The sequence below is a fragment of the Camelus bactrianus genome, chromosome 2 (assembly GCF_048773025.1).
Source record: "Camelus bactrianus isolate YW-2024 breed Bactrian camel chromosome 2, ASM4877302v1, whole genome shotgun sequence".
In the NCBI taxonomy this organism is placed as follows: Eukaryota; Metazoa; Chordata; class Mammalia; order Artiodactyla; family Camelidae; genus Camelus; species Camelus bactrianus.
In genome coordinates, this window is record NC_133540.1 from 133,653,005 (window position 1) to 133,673,138 (window position 20,134).

Genomic DNA, 20,134 nt, shown 5'->3' on the forward strand with positions numbered 1-20,134 from the left:
CCTTGTACCTCTCAGCCTTGTACCTCAGCTCTGGATTGCAGCCCAGGGCCAGTGTCTGTGGTCCAGGAGTCTGGTGGGAGCTGTCCGGGGGCCCATGAGAAATTTCTGCCCGCAATAGCAGAGTCGAGTCCAGGAGGAGTGAAGGTGGGAGGGGGCCTACCTCGGACCCTCAGAGCAGCTGCCTTTCCCACTGGAAGTTCCTGGGAGCTCTCCCTCTGGCTACATCTCACCCCTTAGAGATTCAGTGGTCTGCTTTGGCCTGGGGGGCCCTGGCATCCTGGCCGGTGCTGCTGCCCTGGGACCTGGGGGCTGTGTGAGCCGGGGAGGTCCTGCCTCCCCCGGTCCCCCTGCTACCCAGCCCAGTGGGATGGTGGTCATATACTAGGAGGGCCGCTGTCCTTGTGTCTAGCATCTTCTTGGCAAGTGAGAACTGGAACTTGTTACAGCCCTGCAGGGGTCAGAGCTGCTGACCTCGGAGGGCACTTATACATCTCCAAGCCCAACTCTACTGTCTGAAAGGGGAGAAACCGAGGCCCAAGGAGTGATAGGCTCTCTCCGAGGGACCCAAAGGCTGGGCTGGGCCTACCCTGTGTAGCAGCCTCCGAGAGGACCCCACTTTGGAAAGCCCCTGATTTGAAAGGCTCATGTTCTTCTTCTGGAAGGCTATTCAGGGACACTTGCAGAGTTGGGGTATAGGCTGTGAGGTTGGGGTGGGAAATGCAGAGTTGGGGTGTTCTGTGCAGAGTTGAGGTACATCCTGCAGAGCCAGGGTACAATGTACAGAATTGGGGGGCGCTGGGCAGAGTTGGAGCTCTGTGCAGAGTTGAAGAATGCTGGGCACAGTTGGGAAGGCTCTTGGAAACCACCCCCGGCCTTGGGCCAAGAGCAGCTGCAGAGACAAACAGGATGTGGGGTCTTGGGCCATGGCAGGGGACAATGGCCAGGAGAGGAAATGTGTCCAGACCCATGTATGGCCCTGGAGCCTGTCTGGGGCCTCTTTCAATACAGTTTGCAGAAAAACAAAGGGAGAAGAAGCAAACAGCTCGTGTTCAGCACAAGGTGGGGATCCAGAGAGCCGGCTGCAGAGCTGGGGGTGCCCACTTCACAGATGAAAGACTGAGGCCGAGAGGAGCGGGGACACATGCCCCAGGGCACACTGTGAGTTGCAGAGAGGTCTCAGCGCTGAGAGCAGCTCCTCTGCACAGCCCTCCGGGGCCTCACGCAGCACTGGGACAGGCCAGCCGGCTCACTGAGCGGCCAGGCCTGGGGACAGGTGGTGGTGCTGGCCCTCCGACACGTAGCAATTTCTCCACTTGCCTGGTGAGCTCTGTCCTCAGCTCTTGGCTGTGCAGGGCCTGCAGGAGAGGACCGGGCACTGGAGTTTGCTGAATAAACAGATGTCTGAGTACAGCTATGTCGTGCACCCTGTGGGAGAATTCCTGCCTCTAGTTTAAGCCACATGATGGCCCAGAGCAAGACCACAAAATAGCCCCCAACCCACCCTGGGCTTCCCTGGGCAAACAAACACCGAGGCCCAGTGACCAGCACAGCAGCGCCGAGCTTCCAGGCGGCGTCAGTGTCCCAGGTGCCATTGCCAGCTCGGCTCCTGCCCTGAGGGGCAGCCTGCACTGGAGACAATGGGCTGAGAGCCTCACCTTCTGGTGGAGAAGGACGAGAAGTGGGGTTGAAAGGCTGGGGGCGGAGGCGGGTGTGGGCGTGGAGGGAGAGGTATGCTTGCCCAGGAGAGGGGTCCCCGCGGAGGCTGGGGCGAGGGAAACCCAGCGCCCGACGTCCTGTGGCCAAGGCAGCAGGCCCCTTGCCAGGGTCTGGGCGTCACCTGAGCCCAAGGCAGCGAAGCGGGAGGTGCAGGGAGCTGGACAGAGGCCCCTGCCGGCTGGGCCGGGCTGGAGGGAGGCCAGCCTGGAGTAGGGAGCCGAGGGGGCTGGGGAGGTGGAGAGGCAGGTGGAGCTCAGGACACCGGAAGGCCTTCAGGACAGGATGCCTGGACCCTGGGGCTTGAAGGACTGCAGTTCGCTGAGGCTGGGGGAGCCCGGCAGGAGGGCGCTGTGGTCCGGCAGGAAGGCGCCCCCCACACTAACCCCAGACCCAGCCCGCTCCACCCTCCCGTGGGCATCTAGTGCGCTGGCCCGGAGCGCGGCCCCCGCAGGAATGTCCACCGGAACCTCTGATCACACGCTTACTTAGAAAGAGGGTCTTGATGTAATTAATGTGAGGATCTCAAGATGAGGTCCTGCTGGGTTATCTGCGGGCCCTAAATACAATGATGAGTGTCCTTATAAGAGAGACAAGAGGACACAGAGGGGAGGCTGCTGACAGGCAGAGATTGGGGTGATGTGTCCAGGAGCCCAGGGATGCCTGGAGCCACCAGGAGCTGGAAGAGGCAGGAAGGGCTGCCCCCAGAGTCCCCCGAGGGAGCCCGGCCCTGCTGACACCTTGATTTAGACTCTGGCCTCCAGAGCTGTGAGAATAAATCACTGTTGTTTGAAGTCACCTGGTCTGTGGTACTTTGTCACGGCAGCCCCAGGACACACACAGTGACCGTCACAGCTGCTCTTCAAGAGAGATTGCTGTCCCCACTCCACGGAGGGGACAGCCAGGCTCAGAGACACCACGCCTCCCAGTGGAAGGAAGAGAAAGGACTGCTGGTGGGAGCAGCTACTCCCCTGCTCTGGGGCCTCCTGGTCCCTGGGGGCCCACAGGGTGGCGTGAAATTCCTCCCTGATACTCGGCCTGCGGTCATGGGGGCTGTGAAAATAGCCACCTGGAGCCTCTGTTTCCTGCTTTGTGGTCACCGAGCACATGGGTGGTGTGCAGGGTGAGGTCCAGCTGGGCTCGGGGTGCAGGGAGCCTGAGTGCTGGGCCTGGCTCTGCCAGCGAGGTGAGTGGCTCGCCGGCTCCTGGTCTCCGTGGCCAGCGCGGGTCCTCAGCAGGGACCTTGCCGGTGTGAGGAGGCCCGGCTCCTCCCTCACACCTGGGCTCCGGCCTGCTGCGGAGGGGAGGGGGATATATGGCTTTGGGGTGGCCGGGCATAATGCCAGGAGTTGGTCAGAGGAAGGACAGATGGGGTGGGAGGGTGTCATCCAGAAATACCTTTGCCTAGAGTGGTTCTCAGCCTGGGTGCCATTGTCCCCAGGGACAAATGTCTGGAGATGTGTCTGGCTGTCACAGCTGGGGTCAGCATCTAGATGGCAGAGGCCAGGGATGCTGCTAAAATCCTGCGGTGGTCAAGGCAGCCCCTCCCCATGACCAAGAGCGATGCCCCAGATGTCAGCAGGGCCGCAGTTACCGTGGCCCGGGGCCGTCAGCGTCTGTCAGGCCTGGCTCTGGGCTGTCTTCTAGTTTCCACTGGCGCTGGGCCTGTCACGTGACCTCCTGGCCCTCAGTTTCCCTGTGTATAAAACGGGCACATTACCGCTTCATTGTTCCTGGTCATTGAGCCGGGGCATATGGGAAAGCCCAGCCTATCCAAGAATGAGACAGACGGAGAAGGTTGAGTCCTGCTTTTTTTGTGTGTGGGGGGAGGTAATTAGGTCTATTTATTTATTTTTAGAGGTGGCAGCGGGGATTGAACCCGGGACTCCATGCATGCTAAGCATGTGCTCTACCACTTGAGCTACACCCTCCCTCCGACTCCTGCTCTTGTTTCCGGGGTCTGGGCTGAGGCCAGCGACCTCCCCGGCCTCTGGGAGGGCCTGAGAGCAGGTGGGGGCTGGGGCCAGAGGCCGACCCCAGGTCAGTTCCTGCTTCTTGTCCCAGAGACTGGAGACCAACTCCCTGCTCCCCAAGCAGGGCTGAGATTCCCTGCTCTCAAACGCAGGTCGGGCCTGGAGCCAGCAGGAAGGCAAAGAGGGAAGGCGAGCCTGTGGGAAGATGCCTTCTTCTACTGTGCATGTTGGAGTGATCGGGCCAGCGGGCCGGGGCAGCCCCGGGCAGAGGGAAGCAGCCGTATCTATGCCTGTGCATGTGAGTGCACGCGCGTGTCCTCCTGTGCACGCAAGTGCATGTGTGTGGGTGTGGGTGCGGGTGTGTGCGCGCGCAGCACATGGAAGAGGGACAGCTGAGGCTGGCAGGGCAGCTGGTGGACTTCCCCAGTATCGGCGGCTCAGGCGAAAGCCTGGGTGGCCCCTGGCCTCCGCCTCCGAGCCTGGGTGCCCGGCAGCGGGCAGGCGGGACGAGGCCTGGAGCCGGTCCAGGACGGAGCTAATGATCAACCGGCCCTTGGAGGCGGTACCGCTGCGCGGGGCCTGCCCCTCGCCAGCGGCCCGGGCGCAGGGAGGAAGTCGGGCAGGAAGCCGGGGGCGGTGGCGGCTGCTGTGCAGTCAGCTGGGCCGTGGGTGCCATGGCTGGGGGAGACGGCCTGCGGGGCCGGCCTGCAGAGCCAGCCTGCGAGGAGCCGGGAGCGGCCACCTGGTGACTGTGGTCACCTCTGAGGAGTGGGCGCAGGTACGGGGTGCTGGATGGGGGTCGAGGGGGTGAGGACTGGCTGAGCAGGGGTCATCCGCAGAGCTGGGTCTTGAATCTGAGTCAGCTCTTGCCTTTCACTTTCTTGAAGACTTTTCTGACCTTTTTGAAGACTTTTCTGACCTTTTGGGATTGGGAGGGAGCAGAACAGCCATCTGGGGAGGCCCTGATGGCAGTGGGCACAGGGTAGCAGACTGGCCGGGACTCTGGGAGCCGGGCTGTGTGGCCGGCAGTGACCGCTTTAGTGACGATGTCAGGTTTGATAGAGCAACTTGCTCCCATGATTTCATTTGACTCCCCCTTCACATGGGAACCCAGCCAGTGTGTCCCGAGGGTCTGGGCAGGACGTGGGAATGTCACCGGTAAGCAGGGTTCTGGGTCTAGGGGCCTCAGGTTGGCCCCCACCCTGGGTTGGTGTCACCTCAGGCAGACACTCAAAGTGCCCACTCAGGGTGGCGCTGCAGCTGTGACCCAGCCACTCTGAGGTCACCGCCCCTCTTCTCCATCAACAAATGGGACAAGTGACTTGACGAGTGACCCCAAACAGAAAGTTCTAGGGGAGACCCAGACCCAAGTCTTTTAGTGCCAGGTACTGCCTTGAGCACGTGGTCCCAGCAGAGCCCTGAGACCCTCCCCTAGCCTTGAGGGACCCGCCCGGGAGCCCCAGGCCCATCTGTGAGGGTTTCATAAAGACAACAGAAGGCAAAGTGACACTGTGGGGAGTTAGTGATGCCGGCAACTTGGGGTGTGCCCCCCACCGAGGAGAGGAAGGGGGCAGGGAGGCTGGGGCTGGGCTCAGAGTGGGGGCCTGAGGCGGGGTGTGCCCAGATTAAGGGTGGGTGTCGAGGGCTGGGCTTGGACCCGCTGGGTTCACATCCCATGAGTGTCCCCCTGGCCTGGCCGAGTCAGCTCAGTGCTCATTGCACCTCGATGGCCCGTCTGTGAAGTGGGCACCGTCATTCTCCTCGGGCCGTGGAGTAGACTAAGCGAGGACACTTAGCTCCGCGGGTGGTGGCTCCTGGTAGTGACCGTGCTTCCTGAGTTGGGTGTTGTGCCAGCATTTGATGAGCCTGAGGTCACTTAACCCCCTCCCCAAACATCTGCCTCACAGCAGGGACAATCAGGGCACGGCGGACAAGGGGCGACCCCCGAGCTGGGGCTGCTGCGGCAAAGTGCTGCCAGCCGGGGGCTTCAAACAACAGAAGTGTGTTCCCTTCCAGTTCCGGGGGCCAGAAGTCTGAAGCCCAGGTGTGATCAGGGAGCAGCCCCCGGGGGCCGCGGGGAGGGTCCTTCCTGTCTCTTCAGCTCCTGGCGGCTTGTGGGCTGTGGGCGCATCCCCCTAGTCTGGGCCTCTGTCCTCACACGGCATCTCTCAGTGTCTCTTGTGTCCCTCCTCTTCTTATAAGGACCCAGTCCAAGGTGACCTCCTCTTAGCCTCACCTGCAAAGACCCCATTTCCAGGTAAGAACACGTTCTGAGGTTACGGGCGGACGTGAATCTGAGGGACACTGCTCACCCCAGGCCAGGCGGTGACCAGACAGCCCACAAGAGGTGCCTCCTGGTGAGGTGGGCGAGTCTGCTTGGGTCCTCGAGAGAGACCCGTTTGGGTCCAGAGAGAGCTCCGGCCAGGCCTCCCCAAACCATCTCCTCCCTTCTTCCGCCCACACTTATCACACGCCAGCTGTAACCCAGGGCCGCACCCTTTGATCCACTGACCTCCTTGTAGCTGCTGATTTATTTCATTCTTATCCTCCGGGGGTCAGGACGGCCTCCTGGCCCACTGAGCCCAGGTCTCAGCATTCTCGAGCCAAACTCCCGTCCCCGAGGGCTGGGTGCTAGCTGGGGCCTGAAGCCTGTTTCTGACCCACCAGAGTGAAGGAGGGAAGGAGAGTCCCCGAGCCTCCGCAGGGCTGCCTACGGGAGGCCTGGACCCTTGCCGGCTGTGGTCCGGGCGGCCCCTCCTGCAGCTGGGAGCTGGTGCCTGCTCAGCTGAGCAAGGCCATTTTAGGAACCTTGGGGAGGGACCCTCCCGGGGAGAGAGACCACTTCCTCATGCCGGCTGTGACTAGGAAACCCACGCTGTCACCAGCAGCCCCGCCTGGTGGGCAGGGCCCTCACTGAGCAGGTGGGAAATCCCCTGAGCCCTGAGGCCTCCCCTTTTCTCAGGAAACTGTCCCTGAGCCACTAGGGGCAGGCCCGTGGGCCCCAGATGCAGGCGAGGCGCCAATGGGTAGGTCCTGACTTGGGGGGAGGCTGGGGGTGGGGAGGTGGGGGAGGAGAGAGGCAGACACCCTGAATGTGGCCCCGTCGTGCAGAGATGCCTGGCTACAGAGCAGGGAGGGGGGCCCGGGGAGGGGCTAGAGACCCACAAGCAGAACCCGAACAGGATGACAGATCCCAGTGTTCCACTGAGATGCTTCGAAAGAGCAGAGCTGCCAGGAAGCCACAGGCGTCCTGGTCCTGGCGGCCCCCTGAGTCCAGGCCGGCATGTGTTCCACCACACGTGCGGGGATCGCTGCTTCCAGAGTGCGGAGGGGAAGGACGCGGACGCCGGCTTGGCTGGGAGCCGGGGAGGGAAGCCAGACAGACAGAGCTGCATTCTGAAGGGTGCCTGGAGGTCTTCATGCGAGACAGGGGTGGGGACGGCACCTGGGACCAGGAGACAGGGCGTACGAGGCACCAGGGGTTGACACGACGTCAGGCCATTTAACAGGGGCCGCGTGCAGAATTCCTGGAACCCGCCGGCCCGGGCAGCTGCTTCCTCTGGAAACGCGAGCAGCCTCCAGCCCGCTCCCTCCTCCCTGCCTGGAAGGGTGCCAGGGTCCCCGGGGTTTCCCTTGGGGTCCGGTGCCCACCCCCAGCTCTGGCCTTCAGAGGTGGTTGGGGGAGGGGACCAGGTCACAGCTGGAGCAGTGGGCGGGGGTCGGGGGTGGCGGCTTTGTGCTGCTGCTATGGCCTCGCCAGCCGCTGGCTGCACGGGGCCGTGTGGGTCCCCCTGGAGGAGAAGGCAGCCCACCTCCTCCCTTTTCTCTGAGGCACAGGGCTGTTTGGGACTGAGCCATACACAGGGAAACCGGAGTATTTCTGGCCAGAAACATGGCCATTCCTGCTTCTGTGTTAAATCCATTTTAGAAGTTATGCTAGTTCAAGAGAAAGCAGGCCAGAGAAAGCTGTGATGAACTAAAGCAGGCCGTCCCCATCCCTGGGCCCTCTCTCGCATCTGCAAGGGAGGGTCGGTGAGGAAGTGGGCCTGGCAACAGCCCTGTGGGCTTAGGCTCCCCCTCAATGTCGTCCCAAGGACCCCGGGAGGTGAGGCAGCTCCCTGAGCTGCCGTCGGAGTGGCTACCACTCGCCTGACATCAGAGGGGTGCCCTCCGGAGTCCAGTGCACAGAGGCCTTGGGGACAAAAGGACACTGGGCAGCTGGGCTGGGCGCACTGGATGTGGGGCAGTGGCTCCCAGAAGTGCCCCAGCCTGGGATCCCTAGGGGCTGAGAAAGAGGGTGGGCACGGCACCGAGCCACCAGTCCCTAGATGTCCTGTCCAGGGACTCGTGAGGAGAGCAGGTTGGGGGGGGGTGGGCCTCCTCCCCTGGCATTCAGAGCCGGGGGGTCTGGCCTCCGCGGCTGCACAGCTGTGTGGCCTTTCTGAGGCTCCCACATTTCTCCTGGTCAGCACTGACCCCTTGGGATGGTCGGCAGGCCTCTGGCTGTCTCCCGGCTCTGCCTGGACCTGCTGCGGTCTCACTGGATGGCCGCCCCTCCTCCCCTCCCTTTCCCCCTACATGTTCCCCCTCATTCACGGTTCCTGCCTTCCCCAGGGGGCCTTCCCGACTGTCGGGCTCCCTTCCCTCCACCGCTGGGGTTAGGAGACACTCTCTTCCCTTCCCGGAGCTCGCCACGTGGAACCCGCACTAAATTGTTCATGTCCACATCCCCAGTCACAGCAGTCCTCCTCCTCTGTGCCCACCGCCCGCACAGAGCTGGCCACAGAGTAGGGGTCAGCGAGGGTTTGTTGGGGTCTGACCTCCCGATCCTGCAGGCAGAGGTGACGATGGAGGTGCCTGGGTCCGGGATGAGCTCAGGGTCAAAGGCAGTTCTGGGGGTCAGCAGGACCCAGCGGGGAGTGGGTCTGGGCTGCACATCTCCCCCTGCCCGCCCCGGCGCCCCCACCCGGGTGAGACACTCCTCGCCCCACACAGAGCGTCTCCGAGGGATTGCTGGTGTCTCCAGGGAGCAGCGTGGCTGTGGCCCGTCTCCCCAGCCAAGAACCAAGTGGGCAGCTAGGAGACACCCAGAGGCAGCAGGATGGCCAGTAGGAGCTGGTGGTTTTGGTGTGAGCTTCTGTGTTTGTTTCCTTTTTAAAGCTAGAGACTCTGGGCACGGAGATGTGGGTGTGGGGGAGGGGTGTGAGTGTGTATACGTGTGCAGGAGTGTGAGTGCTGGGGGAGTCAGTTGTCCACCTCCCAGGGTCCTGGCTTCCCCATCTGTAAAGTGGGGTGACGTGCTTTCCCTGTTGGCTGCAGTGAACCTGGCCGAGGCAGCTGGTACATGCAGGTGGTGACAAATACTCGTGTCTGAGGCCCACTGGGGGCCCGTGGAGACTCACCGCTGTCCTGGATCCGTGTCTGGTCCTCAAGCTGGGCCAGCTCTTGGACGGAAGCCTGGAGAGAGGGTAGGGGCAGGAGCTGGAGGGAACTGGGCTCCGTAAGTCGTTCTGAAAATATTATTTCCTGGGTCTAATGAGGGTCCAGCTCCCCTTATCGTGGTGAAAACTCAAGGCACGTGGCACGTCCCACCTCCCACCTCTCCTCTTCTTCTCTTCCTGCACAAGTGCTGGAACCAACCTCTCGAGGGATAGAATGGAGCCCCTTCCCTGGGTTGAACATGCTCCAGGGACTTCTCTCTGCCTTCACGGGGCTCTCAGTGCCGTGGGGCCTCCTGCCTCTTCTGGAACAGCCCGTGAGCCTGTCCTGTGCCCCAGACCTCAGTCCCGTGGTGTCTTGACAGCTAGACAGCTGCTCCCACCCACCTCCTGTCTCCTGCCCACTCTCTGCTGCAGGGACCTGGGTAGAGCTGGGAGACTGGCCCGGGGGCTCTTGGGTGGTCCAGGGCGGGTGGGTACATCTGGGCTCTGAGCCCTGCGCTGCTGGCCTGGAGTTCCCTGGGTCTGCCCCTGGGTGCCTGCCCCCCCAGAACCTGCCCCGAGAGCGAGAGAGTCTGGAGGAGGTCAGACCTGCCTATCAGTTTGCAGTTTTGTCCCCAGAAAGGGAGTTCGGGGGTGGGCTCTCCTGTCGCCCCATGTGTGCAGAGGGGATTCCTGCTGGCCCAGCCTGGGTTTGGGGCTAAAATCTCACCGACAATCATCAGAGAACAGTGAGACCCTAACCCTTACCCTCTGTGTGAGTGAGCAGGTCCGTTCCTTGTCCCCTCTGTCCACGAAGCGGAAGCTGAGCTGGGGCGTGGTTGGTCCCTTTCCCTGTGGCTGTGGCTGGGGGTGGGCCTCTGTGCTCCTCAGCCCCAACCCAGGCTGCATGGCCCGCCCTCCCTGTCACACTTGCCTGTGTTCCAGGCCCCAAAGGGTGCTCTGTGTCCTCCTGTGTCCTTCAATTGGTGACAAAGCCCCTGACCCTGGGAGCATCATCTGGCCAGTCGTAAGGGCCCTCACTCATCCCTGACCCCAGGAAAGAGTGATGCGTAATGCTCAGCTCTTGGGGGGAGACCCGGGGGGCCCCCCGGCTGTGGGGAGCAGGGGCTGGTTCCGCTTCGGCCACTTCCTTTTTTCCTGCCCTCTGCCACCTGCTTCCTGGCTGCCCGGGGTAGCCTGGGACCCGGCCCATTTCCTGTGAAACTGGACGACGCTCCTTCCGGGGACTCAGCTGGAGAGCAGGCCTCTTCCAGTGAGAGACACAGAGCCCCCTGCGCCCCTCTGGCCACTGGGGTTGTTTATGAGGAGCAGAAGGACCTCCTGGGAACCCGAGGCTAAAAGCACAGCGCAGCTGAGCCCTGGGGGGAACAGAACTGGACAGCCTTCTCTCGGGAGATGTGTTGCCTCTGGGGACGTCATTCCTGAGTTCTCGCTAGGGGGGACGTGAGGTGGGCTTATCCCTAAACCATGGCCCCAGGGGTGTCCCAACACAGCCTTTATGGCGTGCCGAAGCCTCCACGCGCCAGGCTCTGAGCTGTTTCCTTGGGGTCCATTGCTGAGCAAGAACAGGCACCCCACCTGCCCGTAAGGACACCTAGATGGAAGCAAACATTGGCACGTGTCTCCCAGAGCCTGTTCCTGGTGGGCTCGTGCAGTCTGGAGAGAAAGTAAAGGCCTGGAAGGATGCCCATGGGTCCACCAGGCAAGTCACTGCTGACCACCGCCCTCTGCTTTCTCCACAGAGGCCAGCCTGGCATGCAGAGTCCTTGGCATTGAGGCCACCACCAGTCATGAAGGGCCTGGCGGAGGTGGCCTCTGAGGAGCCAGCCCCGACGGGGAGAGGGCCGGCAGGACCCTCAGGAGGCAGCGGCGGCAGTGAGGTCCAGAGAGTGCCTGGGAGCGCATCGGTCGTCTGGGAGCGAGCAGGGCCCGAGGAGGCCAAGGCCACCGTCAGAGAGGGTGAGTGTGGCGAGCCTGTCCACCCCACCGTCCTCCCCGCCCAGGACGGAGCTGGGGGTCTGCACTGGCCGCGAGTGTGCAGAGAGTACAGCGCCCAGGGAGGGCTCACGGGAGACGGGGCCTACCTTGTGCCTCTCCAGGGCACGGAGAGAGGGGCAGAGGGTGGAAATTCTAGAAATGCAGTCCCAGGCGACTTTATAGCTCTTGTACAACTTTGTGTTCCCATAGTCCTGCTTTGTCCTCAGGATGTGAACCCTTGGATTACCCAGGACAGGACATTCCCCTAGGAGGCCCAGGGAGGAGAAGGGACCAGTGCCTGGGCCAGGCCTTGGGCAGGATTCCTTCCTGGATGGAGGAGGATGAGGGCAGTGATGGGGGCAGGGCCGCAGCCCACCTGGCCAGCCCAGCTGCGCACAGGAGGGGCTGTGCGGGGATGCAGGCCTGGGCTGGCCGCCGGCGGACCTGGTTCTGATCCTGCTTGTCACTGGGCCGCTGCTCAACTTGGGCCTCAGTTTCCCCCCGGGAAACCTGAGGGGTGGCCTGGGTGAGCTCCAGGATCCCTCTCTGTACCTCCTAGGGTCCTGGAGGAGGGGAGGGAGGGAGGGAGGGGGAAGGTTGAGGTGGGCCCAGGCTCCTCCTCGAGCCAGGACACTCTGCCCTCCTGCCCCTCCCCAGGCTTCCCACTGTCACATTGTCCACCTTCATCCTGGCCACCTGCTTAGTTGCCCACTGGGGGTCTGGGCTTGGCACACAGTAGATGCCCAGTGAATATCTGAATGATCAACGATGGATGCTTTGGGAGAACGGAAACAAAGCCTCATGCTCGGTGCCTGGCCCAGAGCCCGGCATGGTGCGTGCTTGGTGGTCGGAGGAATCTTTACCCCTGTTTTCTTGGTCCTTCCGGGCTTAAGTGGAGATGGAGAGGGCTGGGGTGTCCCTCGTGGGTGGCAATGCCTGTCGTCGGACACCTGTCTGGCCTGGAAGAGGGGCTCCGAGGAGCTATGGAGGCCTGGCCTGGGGGTCCCACGGGGTTGGCCCCCCAGAGCACGGCAGCACGGGATGGAGGAGCTGGGACCTGCTGGGTCCTGCTGGGTACACGCGGGCGGGACCAGCCTCCCACGGGGCAGCCAGCACAGGCAGGGCCCCCTCCTAGAGCGCAGGATCCCTGCGGGCTGGTGCTGCGGCAAAGCCAAAGCACCCTGACGGGGTTGCTAGGTGTTTCCCGCCCGAGCAGCTCCACGACCTGGCTGGGAGCCCGGGCAGCGGCGTCAGGGAGCTCCTCCAGTCTCCTCAGGTGCGCCAGCCACGAGCAGCCATGTGGCCAGTGGACTCTCACCACATCCACCTTTCGGCTTCTTTTGCAAATTGGCCACGAAAGTTGCAAGAAATAATACAAACATTTCCATCTGCCCTCACCCAGATTCCTCAAACGTTAACATTTCACATTTGCTTTCTTTCTGTATTTACATATTTTTTCAGGGTAGTTTAAGAGTAAATTGCAGAAATGTTGCCCCTTTCTCTCACAAGTGCTTTGGCGTGTGTATTTCCTAAAACCAGGAACTGCTCTTACAGAACCACAGTGCAGTGATTTCAAAGTTACTTCCTGCTTTAAAAAACACTGTTATCTAATTTACAGACCTCGTTCAGGCCCTGTGTCTGGCCCCATAATGTCCTTTACAGCGAAGGAAGCCCTGGCCAGGCCATGCGTTCTGTGGGCATGTGTCTGCGGAGCCGTTTCACCTGGAGGTTGATATTTTGAAGGCGACGGGCCAGTTATCCTGTGGCAGGCAGGAGCGCGGGCGGTGCCCCGCGCAGAGATTCCCGGAAGTGCGGTGACCCTCTCGTGCAGCAGGCCAGGAGGCCGCGACGCCCATCTGGCCGGTCCCTGGCGATGTCCACGTCTCAGGGTGATCACTTGATTAAGGGGACGTTTGGCAGTTTCCCCCACCATAAAGCCATCTCTCCTCCCTGTCATGAGGAAGGAGCCCGTGGAAAAGTGCTTGGGGACCTTGTGGATATGCTGTTCCTCTTCAAACTGGAACGGCACTAGTTCTTTTCATCCATGCTTGGTTCTGGACTGAAACCGCAGTGTAATGATGGCCGCTCAATGGTGACTTCCAGCCCTGTGTCCCCTCTGTGTGGATTAGTGGACTTTCCACTGTAGCAGAGAGCGGCTCCCCCGCCCGTCACTCATTTATTTATCTTCCTGTGGGCTCAGAGGTCTTTAGTTTATCCTCTGGACTGTATCAGTTGCTGCCATTATTTTGCTGTGATTCAGTCCTGTGATGTGCCTCCAATATCCTCTGAGCATGTCCTACTTTCTGGGACCACGAGAGGAGGTCCCAGGGCGATGAAGAGGCTGCACTGAAGTTCAGCACCTCCTGCTGCAGCCACGGGTGTTTCCACATCAGATCTCCCTTGATCCTAAGGCCCCGACCATTCATTCCATTTTACAGACAAGGAAATGGAGCAGGGCAGAGACAGCGGCTGGGGAAGCCCCTGGCCAAGACACCAACTGTGAGCTGGCCTCGAGGCTGGAGGCTGGGGTATAGGGACAACCAGCAGAGGACAGAGTTGCCACTCAGGGTTCAGGAGCCTGTCCTCTGCTCAGGCCCCTGGGAGCCCCTCTGCCCCTGCACTTTGGGGTATCACACCAAGCCTCACCAGGCTGTGGTCTCACCCAAGGCTGAGAGGACACGTGGCACCCCCAGTGAGTGGCTGGTCCAGCTTGATCCACCATGCAGCCCCATCCACCCCAGACCTCGAGTTCCCTCTGGACTGTCACCTCCCCGCTGTGGTCAGCAGAATACTCATCCCCAAAGATGTCCACATCCTGATCCCCAGAACCTGTGCATACATACGTCCTCCCATGGCCAAGGAGACTGTGGATGGGAGCATGGATCTTAGATGGGGGTTGTCCGGGGTCAGAGGCTGAGGATGCTGGGATGCCGGCGTTGGAGATGGAGGAGGGGCCGCAAGCCAAGGAATGCGGGCACCTCTAGGAGCTGCAGAAGCCGGGACACGGATTCTCCCTGGAGCCTCGCAAAGGAGCCAGCCCTGCCGACACACTGACTTTGACCAGCGAGACCCTTCTCAAACCCAGAAAAGCAAGATGATACACTGTGTCGTTTTCAGAAGCCACTAGGCTGGGGGTTACTGGTCGCAGCACAACAGGAAACTTGCAGCCTGCTGACCTTGTCGCGTTCTGTCACCTTGGAGGAAGGGTGTGAGCTGTGGTTTGCAGGGGTATGAACACACCTTTCTTCCAGAAACATCCAGGGGTGTAGCGCCTGTGTGACTGGTGTCGCCTGCCTGCTCACACCTTGACCACAGGACCCTGCTCTTTTACAGATGCTGCCCCTTCCCCGGGCGCCTCTCAGCCGGCTGCTGCGCCCCCTCCTGGCCAGATGGGATCACACCCCACAGGTGGACGTCCTCAGTGCTGCACCACTCTGCAGGGTTTAATCTGGGCTGGGCTGTGAATGTGGGGCTCCTGGGCAACCCCCCTTCTTCCTCTCCCCTTCCTCTTGGCCTCGACTGTCCCGTTCAGGAATGTCTGACCCAGGCTTCAGTAATGCGGCCCCTGACTTCCAGCCTTGAGACCACTGTTGTGGGGGGCTTGTTAGTGCTGACACCAGGTCGCACCCAGGCTCTGAGGCGTTGGTCTGGGGTAGGGACTCTGCATTTTCACTTGGGATCAGAAAGTTGGGGTTCACCCGCACTGGTGAAGGGCTCCCCTGGACTCTGTGTTTGCATCTGCCCAAAGAAGGGGGCATGGCCCTGGAAGCCCCACGCAGGGGAAGTGAGACTCCATGAGAGACACCCTGGGGAGGGGTCAAGGTGGGACGTGGTTCCCACTGTAAACGGTGGGGCAGGGGGATGGGAGGGGCCCTCGGGAGAGGCATCCACGGATCCGTTTCCAGGGAGGGACTCCTGCAGGGTGCCGACGTGGGGAGGCAGTAGGAGGCTGTTACCCTGGAGACCCCCCTGCCGAGTTCCAGCTGCAGGGGACACAGAGACCCCAGCTTTGTTGGAGGCTCACCTTTGCCTCAATGGCCACATGGCCTCCAGCCTTCCTTCCGGGTGGTCAGCGCTGCCTGTGGTCACTCGGGACACCCAGGGCTGTGAGCACTGAGGCAGATTATAGGAGGGGTCACATCTTAGAACTGGTTGGAAAATGCTGAGCCAGGCTTCCTGCTGGGGGAGGGGCTTGATTCCAGATCCCAGAAGTCTCCACGCTGTCCTGCCTCTGGCCCTGTCCACCCTGGGAGAGGCTGAAGATGTCTGCTCCAGGGTCCCCTAGCTAGAAAGTTCTAAGACAGGTGCAGGGCTTATTCAGAGGGTATGAAGAGTCTGTCCCTACCCCCACCCCCATCCATTCTATTCCTCTTCCTCTCCTTCCCTCTTCCCCCTCTCTTTTCTCCACCCCCTCTCCTTCTCTCCCGCTCTCCTCCCCAGCTTTGGAACAGCCCATGCTCTGGGCATCCCTGTGGCCAGGAGGCCTCTCAGGGAAACTGGGGTGGGGGTAGACAGGGGACATTTGAGCTGAGATCTGAATCATAGGGCAGCCAGCCAGGCCAGGAGTGGGTCTGGGAGAGGATATGGTGAGTGCAAAGGCCCTGGGGCAGGTGGCATGGGGGAATGCCTTGATGTCTCAGGGTGGCAGAGAGAAGGCCACAGGCTAGGAGGGAGGGAGAGAAGAGGTGGAAGGTGGGGAGGAGCGGGGCAGAGGCTCAGGCTGTGCCAGCAGATGAGTGGAAAGGGTTTGCACTTCGTTCCTCCTGAGATGGGAAACCGCAGCAGCCGCGCTGTCCGACACCGTAGCTGTGCAGCCATTTATGCTTAAGTTTAACTCAAATAAAATAAGGAATCCAGCGCCTCGCCTACGCTGCCACTGCCCACACGTTAAGAGCTCAGGGCCTCATGTGGCTGGTGGCTGCCGTGTGGGACCGTGCAGAGAGCAAACACGCTCATTCCTGCAGAAATTTCCAGTGGCCGGCACTGCCCAGAGGGCTGGGAGCTGGGTCATGCAGTGAGCCAGTGCTGGCTGTGAGGGGACCGTCTGGGTCTCTGTGGACCAGAGAACTGTTTGGAGGGAGGGCCAGGCCTAAGACACTGCCCAGGCAGGCCTACGGGGTGGGGCCGTGGTGAGGGGTGAGCGCGGCAGGTTCCGCCTGGTTTTGCAGGTGGAGCCAGTGGGGTGTGATGGAGGGAGGTGTCCTTGGTTGAGCAGGGCAGGGGCTGGGGCTCCCTTTGGACATGGTAAAAGAGGAGGGTCCGGTTTGGGGGGGCGTGCGGGGTTGAGAGTCCTGGGATGCCCTGTCTGATGGAGGCTGGATGCCCCATTGGAGCTCGGGCGGGGAAGAGGTCAAGCTGGAGGTCACGGGGACTCAGGGCCATTTGCTGAGTGCTTGTTCCAGGCCGGCCTGTCCTGGGCTGTAGCTGTACCACCGTTCCTTCCCTCCCGTCTCTCTGTGAGATGGGGGCAGCCTGTGACTGTTTACAAGGAAAGAAACTGGGGCTCAGGGGCGATAAGCCACTGTACCAAGTTTCACGGGCGGTGCACGTGGGGCTGGAACCCAGGGCCCCACGGCTTTGCGCTGGGGCTCACGGGGGTGGGATAGCCCTCCACAGAGCGCCTGGCCCGCACCAAACTGTCCCCCTTGATCTGCCCTCTTCCAGACCTGACCTTGCAGCTGCGGGCCGTGCGCAGGAAGAGCGGGCAGCCTGACCCCGGCCTGCAGCAGGTCCTGCGGGGCCGGCTCCGCCTGCTGGAGAACGACAGCTGGGAGATGGCCCGTGCTCTTGGGGTGAGTCTGGCTCCTCTGGGGGCCTGGGGGCCTGAAGGTGCAGGGGCTCCACAGTGGAGAACGGGGCAGAGGAGGCCTGCTTGGAGAAGAGTGCGGTAGACCTAGGAAGAGGAGGGCCTGTCCGTGATGTCCAGGCCTCCTGGGACGAAGGTCATGGGAGGGGGTGGCCATGCCTTGACCTCACCTGATGGTGGCACTGTGACTTGTCCCGTTTGCACTCCTGGATTTCTGGCACCAGGGATCACGGATTACACGCTGCAGCCCAGACACATGTGGGCTGTTCCGAATGCCCCAGTTCCTATCTCCAGGGACGTGCCACCCTGCCAGGACTTTTAGTCTCTTTCTAGGGAGTAAGAAGGACCGGTGTGGGTTGAGCTTACTCTTTGATTTGTTGGTGACTGGCCTCTGCACAGAGGGCCGGTCTGGCAGGAGGGTGGTGAAGGGGGCTGGGCGGTCACCATCTGACCTTGCACTCAGCCTGGCTTGACCTCGGCCAGTGCCCCTGAGCCTTTGTGAATGCCGCTTCCTCAGCCACACACTGGGGATGCTTAGAATTGTTGCCCCACGGAGCTGATGGGAGGGCCTGCGCACAGCAGGCGTCGCACACCCAGCACAGTGCTCAGCAACGGGGCTGCCCCTGTGGGGCCAGGCAAGGGTAGGTGGTTAAACGCACTGGCTCTGGTCTGATTCCCGGCTGTGCCAATTACTGAAGGTCAGACCTCAGAGAGGAAATGGGGCCTTATTTTCTCAATCCGAATGGAGTTGTTGTGAGCACCCACTGCCCCCAACACACACGCTTGGTTGGTGTCAGCTGGTGTTACTTTTAATGCCCCAGCACCATCAGGAGTGTTCATGGGATGGACGTCAGGAGATGGGATGATGGATTTACTATTGAAACCCAAGTTGAAGCTGCAGGAGGGGTCGGAGGCGAGGCTGGGGCTGCACAGGACTGAGCACAGCCGGAGCGCGGAGAACCTGGTATCGCTGGTGTGTCGGGCTTGCGGCAGGTGGAACTGTCACATGGGGTCACAGAGGATGCAGGCTCAGAGCATGGAGGCCGTGCGAGCTCTGGGAAGGAGTAGGGCTTGGTACAGCACCAGGGATCTACAGATGGCTTGAGAGTTGGAGAGGAGCCACTTGATTGTAAAGGAATCAGCTCTGTGCTTGCTGCCCCCACCAGGGTCCCTTCTGCAAAATGTTTCTGTTGCATGGCTGATGCCCCAGATGCCCCAAAGCCACGAGGACTGTTTCTCATTTCTGTTTCTTCCCTGTAAGGAGCTGTCGGCCAGGCTGCTGTCCATCCACAGTGACCAGGATCGGATTGTGGTGACATTTAAGACTTTTGAAGAAATCTGGAAGTTTTCTACCTACCATGCTCTTGGTAAAGCAGTGGTCCTCCAGAACTGGCTATGGGATGCCCCTTGGGGGATGCTTGTCACACACTAAACATTTTCTGTTACAGCTGGGGCTTTAGACCAGGCTAGCTCATGACAGCCTCACCGTGGGCTGCCCTGTTCTCCATGAGGACTGATGTCACAGGAGGAGCTGCAGACTCACATGGGTCTGTGCTGGGAACACGACTTACACCGAGTTTCCAAATTCCTTCCAAGTCTGTGCCCGAGGGAAACTGAGCTCTGACTGGCAGAGCACAGACCAGGAAACGTGTCTCAGCCTCCACCCGAGTGGTTTCTTCCTGAAACAGTCCCTGTTCTAAAGGAGGCTTCAGCTGTCTAAGTTCCTCTCCTTGGGAACCCTGCTGCCCCACACCCAGGCTGAGGACTGAGGAAGTGGAAAATAAGAATCAGGGCAACGATTTCTTGTGCACCTTGAGCAGGGCCGTGCCAGCACCCCCAGCATTCTGATCTCCCTGAATGCTCTTGTCCCCTCTCATTCATAGAAGAGGAGACTGAGGGTCCTAGAGGAAGTGACTTGCCCTTGCTCAGCCTTCCCAAGGCCCACGGAGTCAGGGTGCGTTGTCCGTGATCACAGCTGGTCCTTGAGCAGCCTGGATGGCCAGACCCACGGCCTGCCCAGTTCGTGGACAGTACTGTGCATCCCCAAGGGCAGGATGGGCTGTCTCCCTGTGTCTGGTCAGTGCGGGGCTCAGCCAACACTGGGCCGTGACGGCTTCCCTGCCCACTGTCTGGAGCCCGTTGGTGACCAGGGCTGTCTGGCTCCCCCAGGCTTCACGCACCACTGCCTGGAAAACCTGCTCATGGACCAGGACTTCTGGCTGCTTGCACCCCACGAGGACGAGGAGACGGCAATTCAGGTCCACGTGGATGAGGAGGCCTTGAAGCTGACACATGAGAGCCTCCTGGTCCAGGAAGGTGAGCCCTGCGTGGGTGATGGGGATGTGGGCCAGCTCCTTGCTGTGCTGCAGGCGCCTGGGGACACCCAGGGCAGCAGGAGGGCTCTGGAGCTGCTGGGGACTCGGGAGCTTTGAGCAGGGAGGGTACGTGCTTCTGGAACTTAGTTATGCAGACCATGGTCAGCCCCCAAAGAAACGCCAGAAGAGGGGCTTTTGCAAGTGCCCCACCCCCACCCCACGTCCCTGCCCCAGCTGTCGCTCTGAGAGCCTCAGCAGCTTCACAGGTGGGCTCCGAGCCTGCAGCGAACACAGCGCGAGCTATGCGTCCTGCTGCGGCCACAGAGCGGACGGGGTGGGGGCCGGCTGCGGTCAGACTTGCTGGCGGGTGTCCAGGCCAGAGGGCCCTTGGGATCGCGTGTCTGGCCCCTCATAGCCCAGACGGAGGGGAAACTGAGGTCCAGGGAGTCAGGATGAGCTGGGTTCCCAGGGCCAGCCCAGGCAGAGGAGGGACTGCCGTCCAGGTCCAGCCTCCCAGTCCGGGCCCTGGGGGCCTCCAGTGTCTTTCTGTGGATGTAGAAACGGGGTAGAGGGGAGGGGAAGGGACCTCTGCAGTGCTGCCTGGTGGGGCTGGGTGGTCCTGCCCTGTGTCCAGCTGCCCTAAACGACCAATCTCTGTCACTTTGAAGGGCCTTTCTTTGTCCTGTGTCCTGACCACCACGTGAGAGTGATAACGGGTCCCCAGCCACTCAGGCGGGCTTCGGGGAGTCCCCAGGCAGAGGTGGCCCTGACAGTGGGCTCCTCAGCCCCCAGCCCCAGCACAGCCTCGAAGGTGGGGGCGGCAGCCGCCCCTGCAGAGCCTTTGGAACCGTTCCATCAGTAGGTACCGACATATGTTTCTCTGCTCTGGTCTATCCATAGGCCAAGGCG

The 20,134-nt window shown here is 61.4% G+C and overlaps 1 protein-coding gene and 1 long non-coding RNA gene across 7 annotated transcripts in view; one reads left to right on the forward strand and one right to left on the reverse strand.

Annotated features, from left to right (window-relative positions):
- SH3TC1 (SH3 domain and tetratricopeptide repeats 1) overlaps window positions 1-20,134 on the forward strand; it is a 49,483-nt gene that overhangs the window by 8,500 nt on the left and 20,849 nt on the right. For 2 of the 5 annotated variants that reach the window (XM_074351066.1, XM_074351072.1), the window contains exons 2-7: window positions 10,870-11,086; window positions 14,438-14,512; window positions 16,769-16,896; window positions 18,172-18,277; window positions 19,080-19,226; window positions 19,894-20,083. In XM_074351066.1, coding sequence (XP_074207167.1) covers window positions 10,918-11,086; window positions 14,438-14,512; window positions 16,769-16,896; window positions 18,172-18,277; window positions 19,080-19,226; window positions 19,894-20,083 — 815 coding nt within the window. In that variant the 5' untranslated portion in view covers window positions 10,870-10,917. Of the gene's footprint in view, window positions 1-4,059; window positions 4,465-10,869; window positions 11,087-14,437; window positions 14,513-16,768; window positions 16,897-18,171; window positions 18,278-19,079; window positions 19,227-19,893; window positions 20,084-20,134 lie in introns of those variants that run through there. The other 3 variants (XM_074351063.1, XM_074351046.1, XM_074351054.1) reach the window with 3 other exon arrangements.
- On the reverse strand, window positions 4,455-10,568 carry LOC141574683 (uncharacterized). Of its 2 annotated transcripts, XR_012501674.1 has the most exons (4): window positions 9,875-10,568; window positions 9,089-9,143; window positions 6,199-7,131; window positions 4,455-5,922 (listed from the first exon to the last, which is right to left on the reverse strand). It is a non-coding gene; the product is annotated as an uncharacterized LOC141574683 (long non-coding RNA). The 2 variants fall into 2 exon arrangements; XR_012501673.1 differs by lacking the exon at window positions 9,875-10,568 and having other exon boundaries at window positions 9,089-9,257.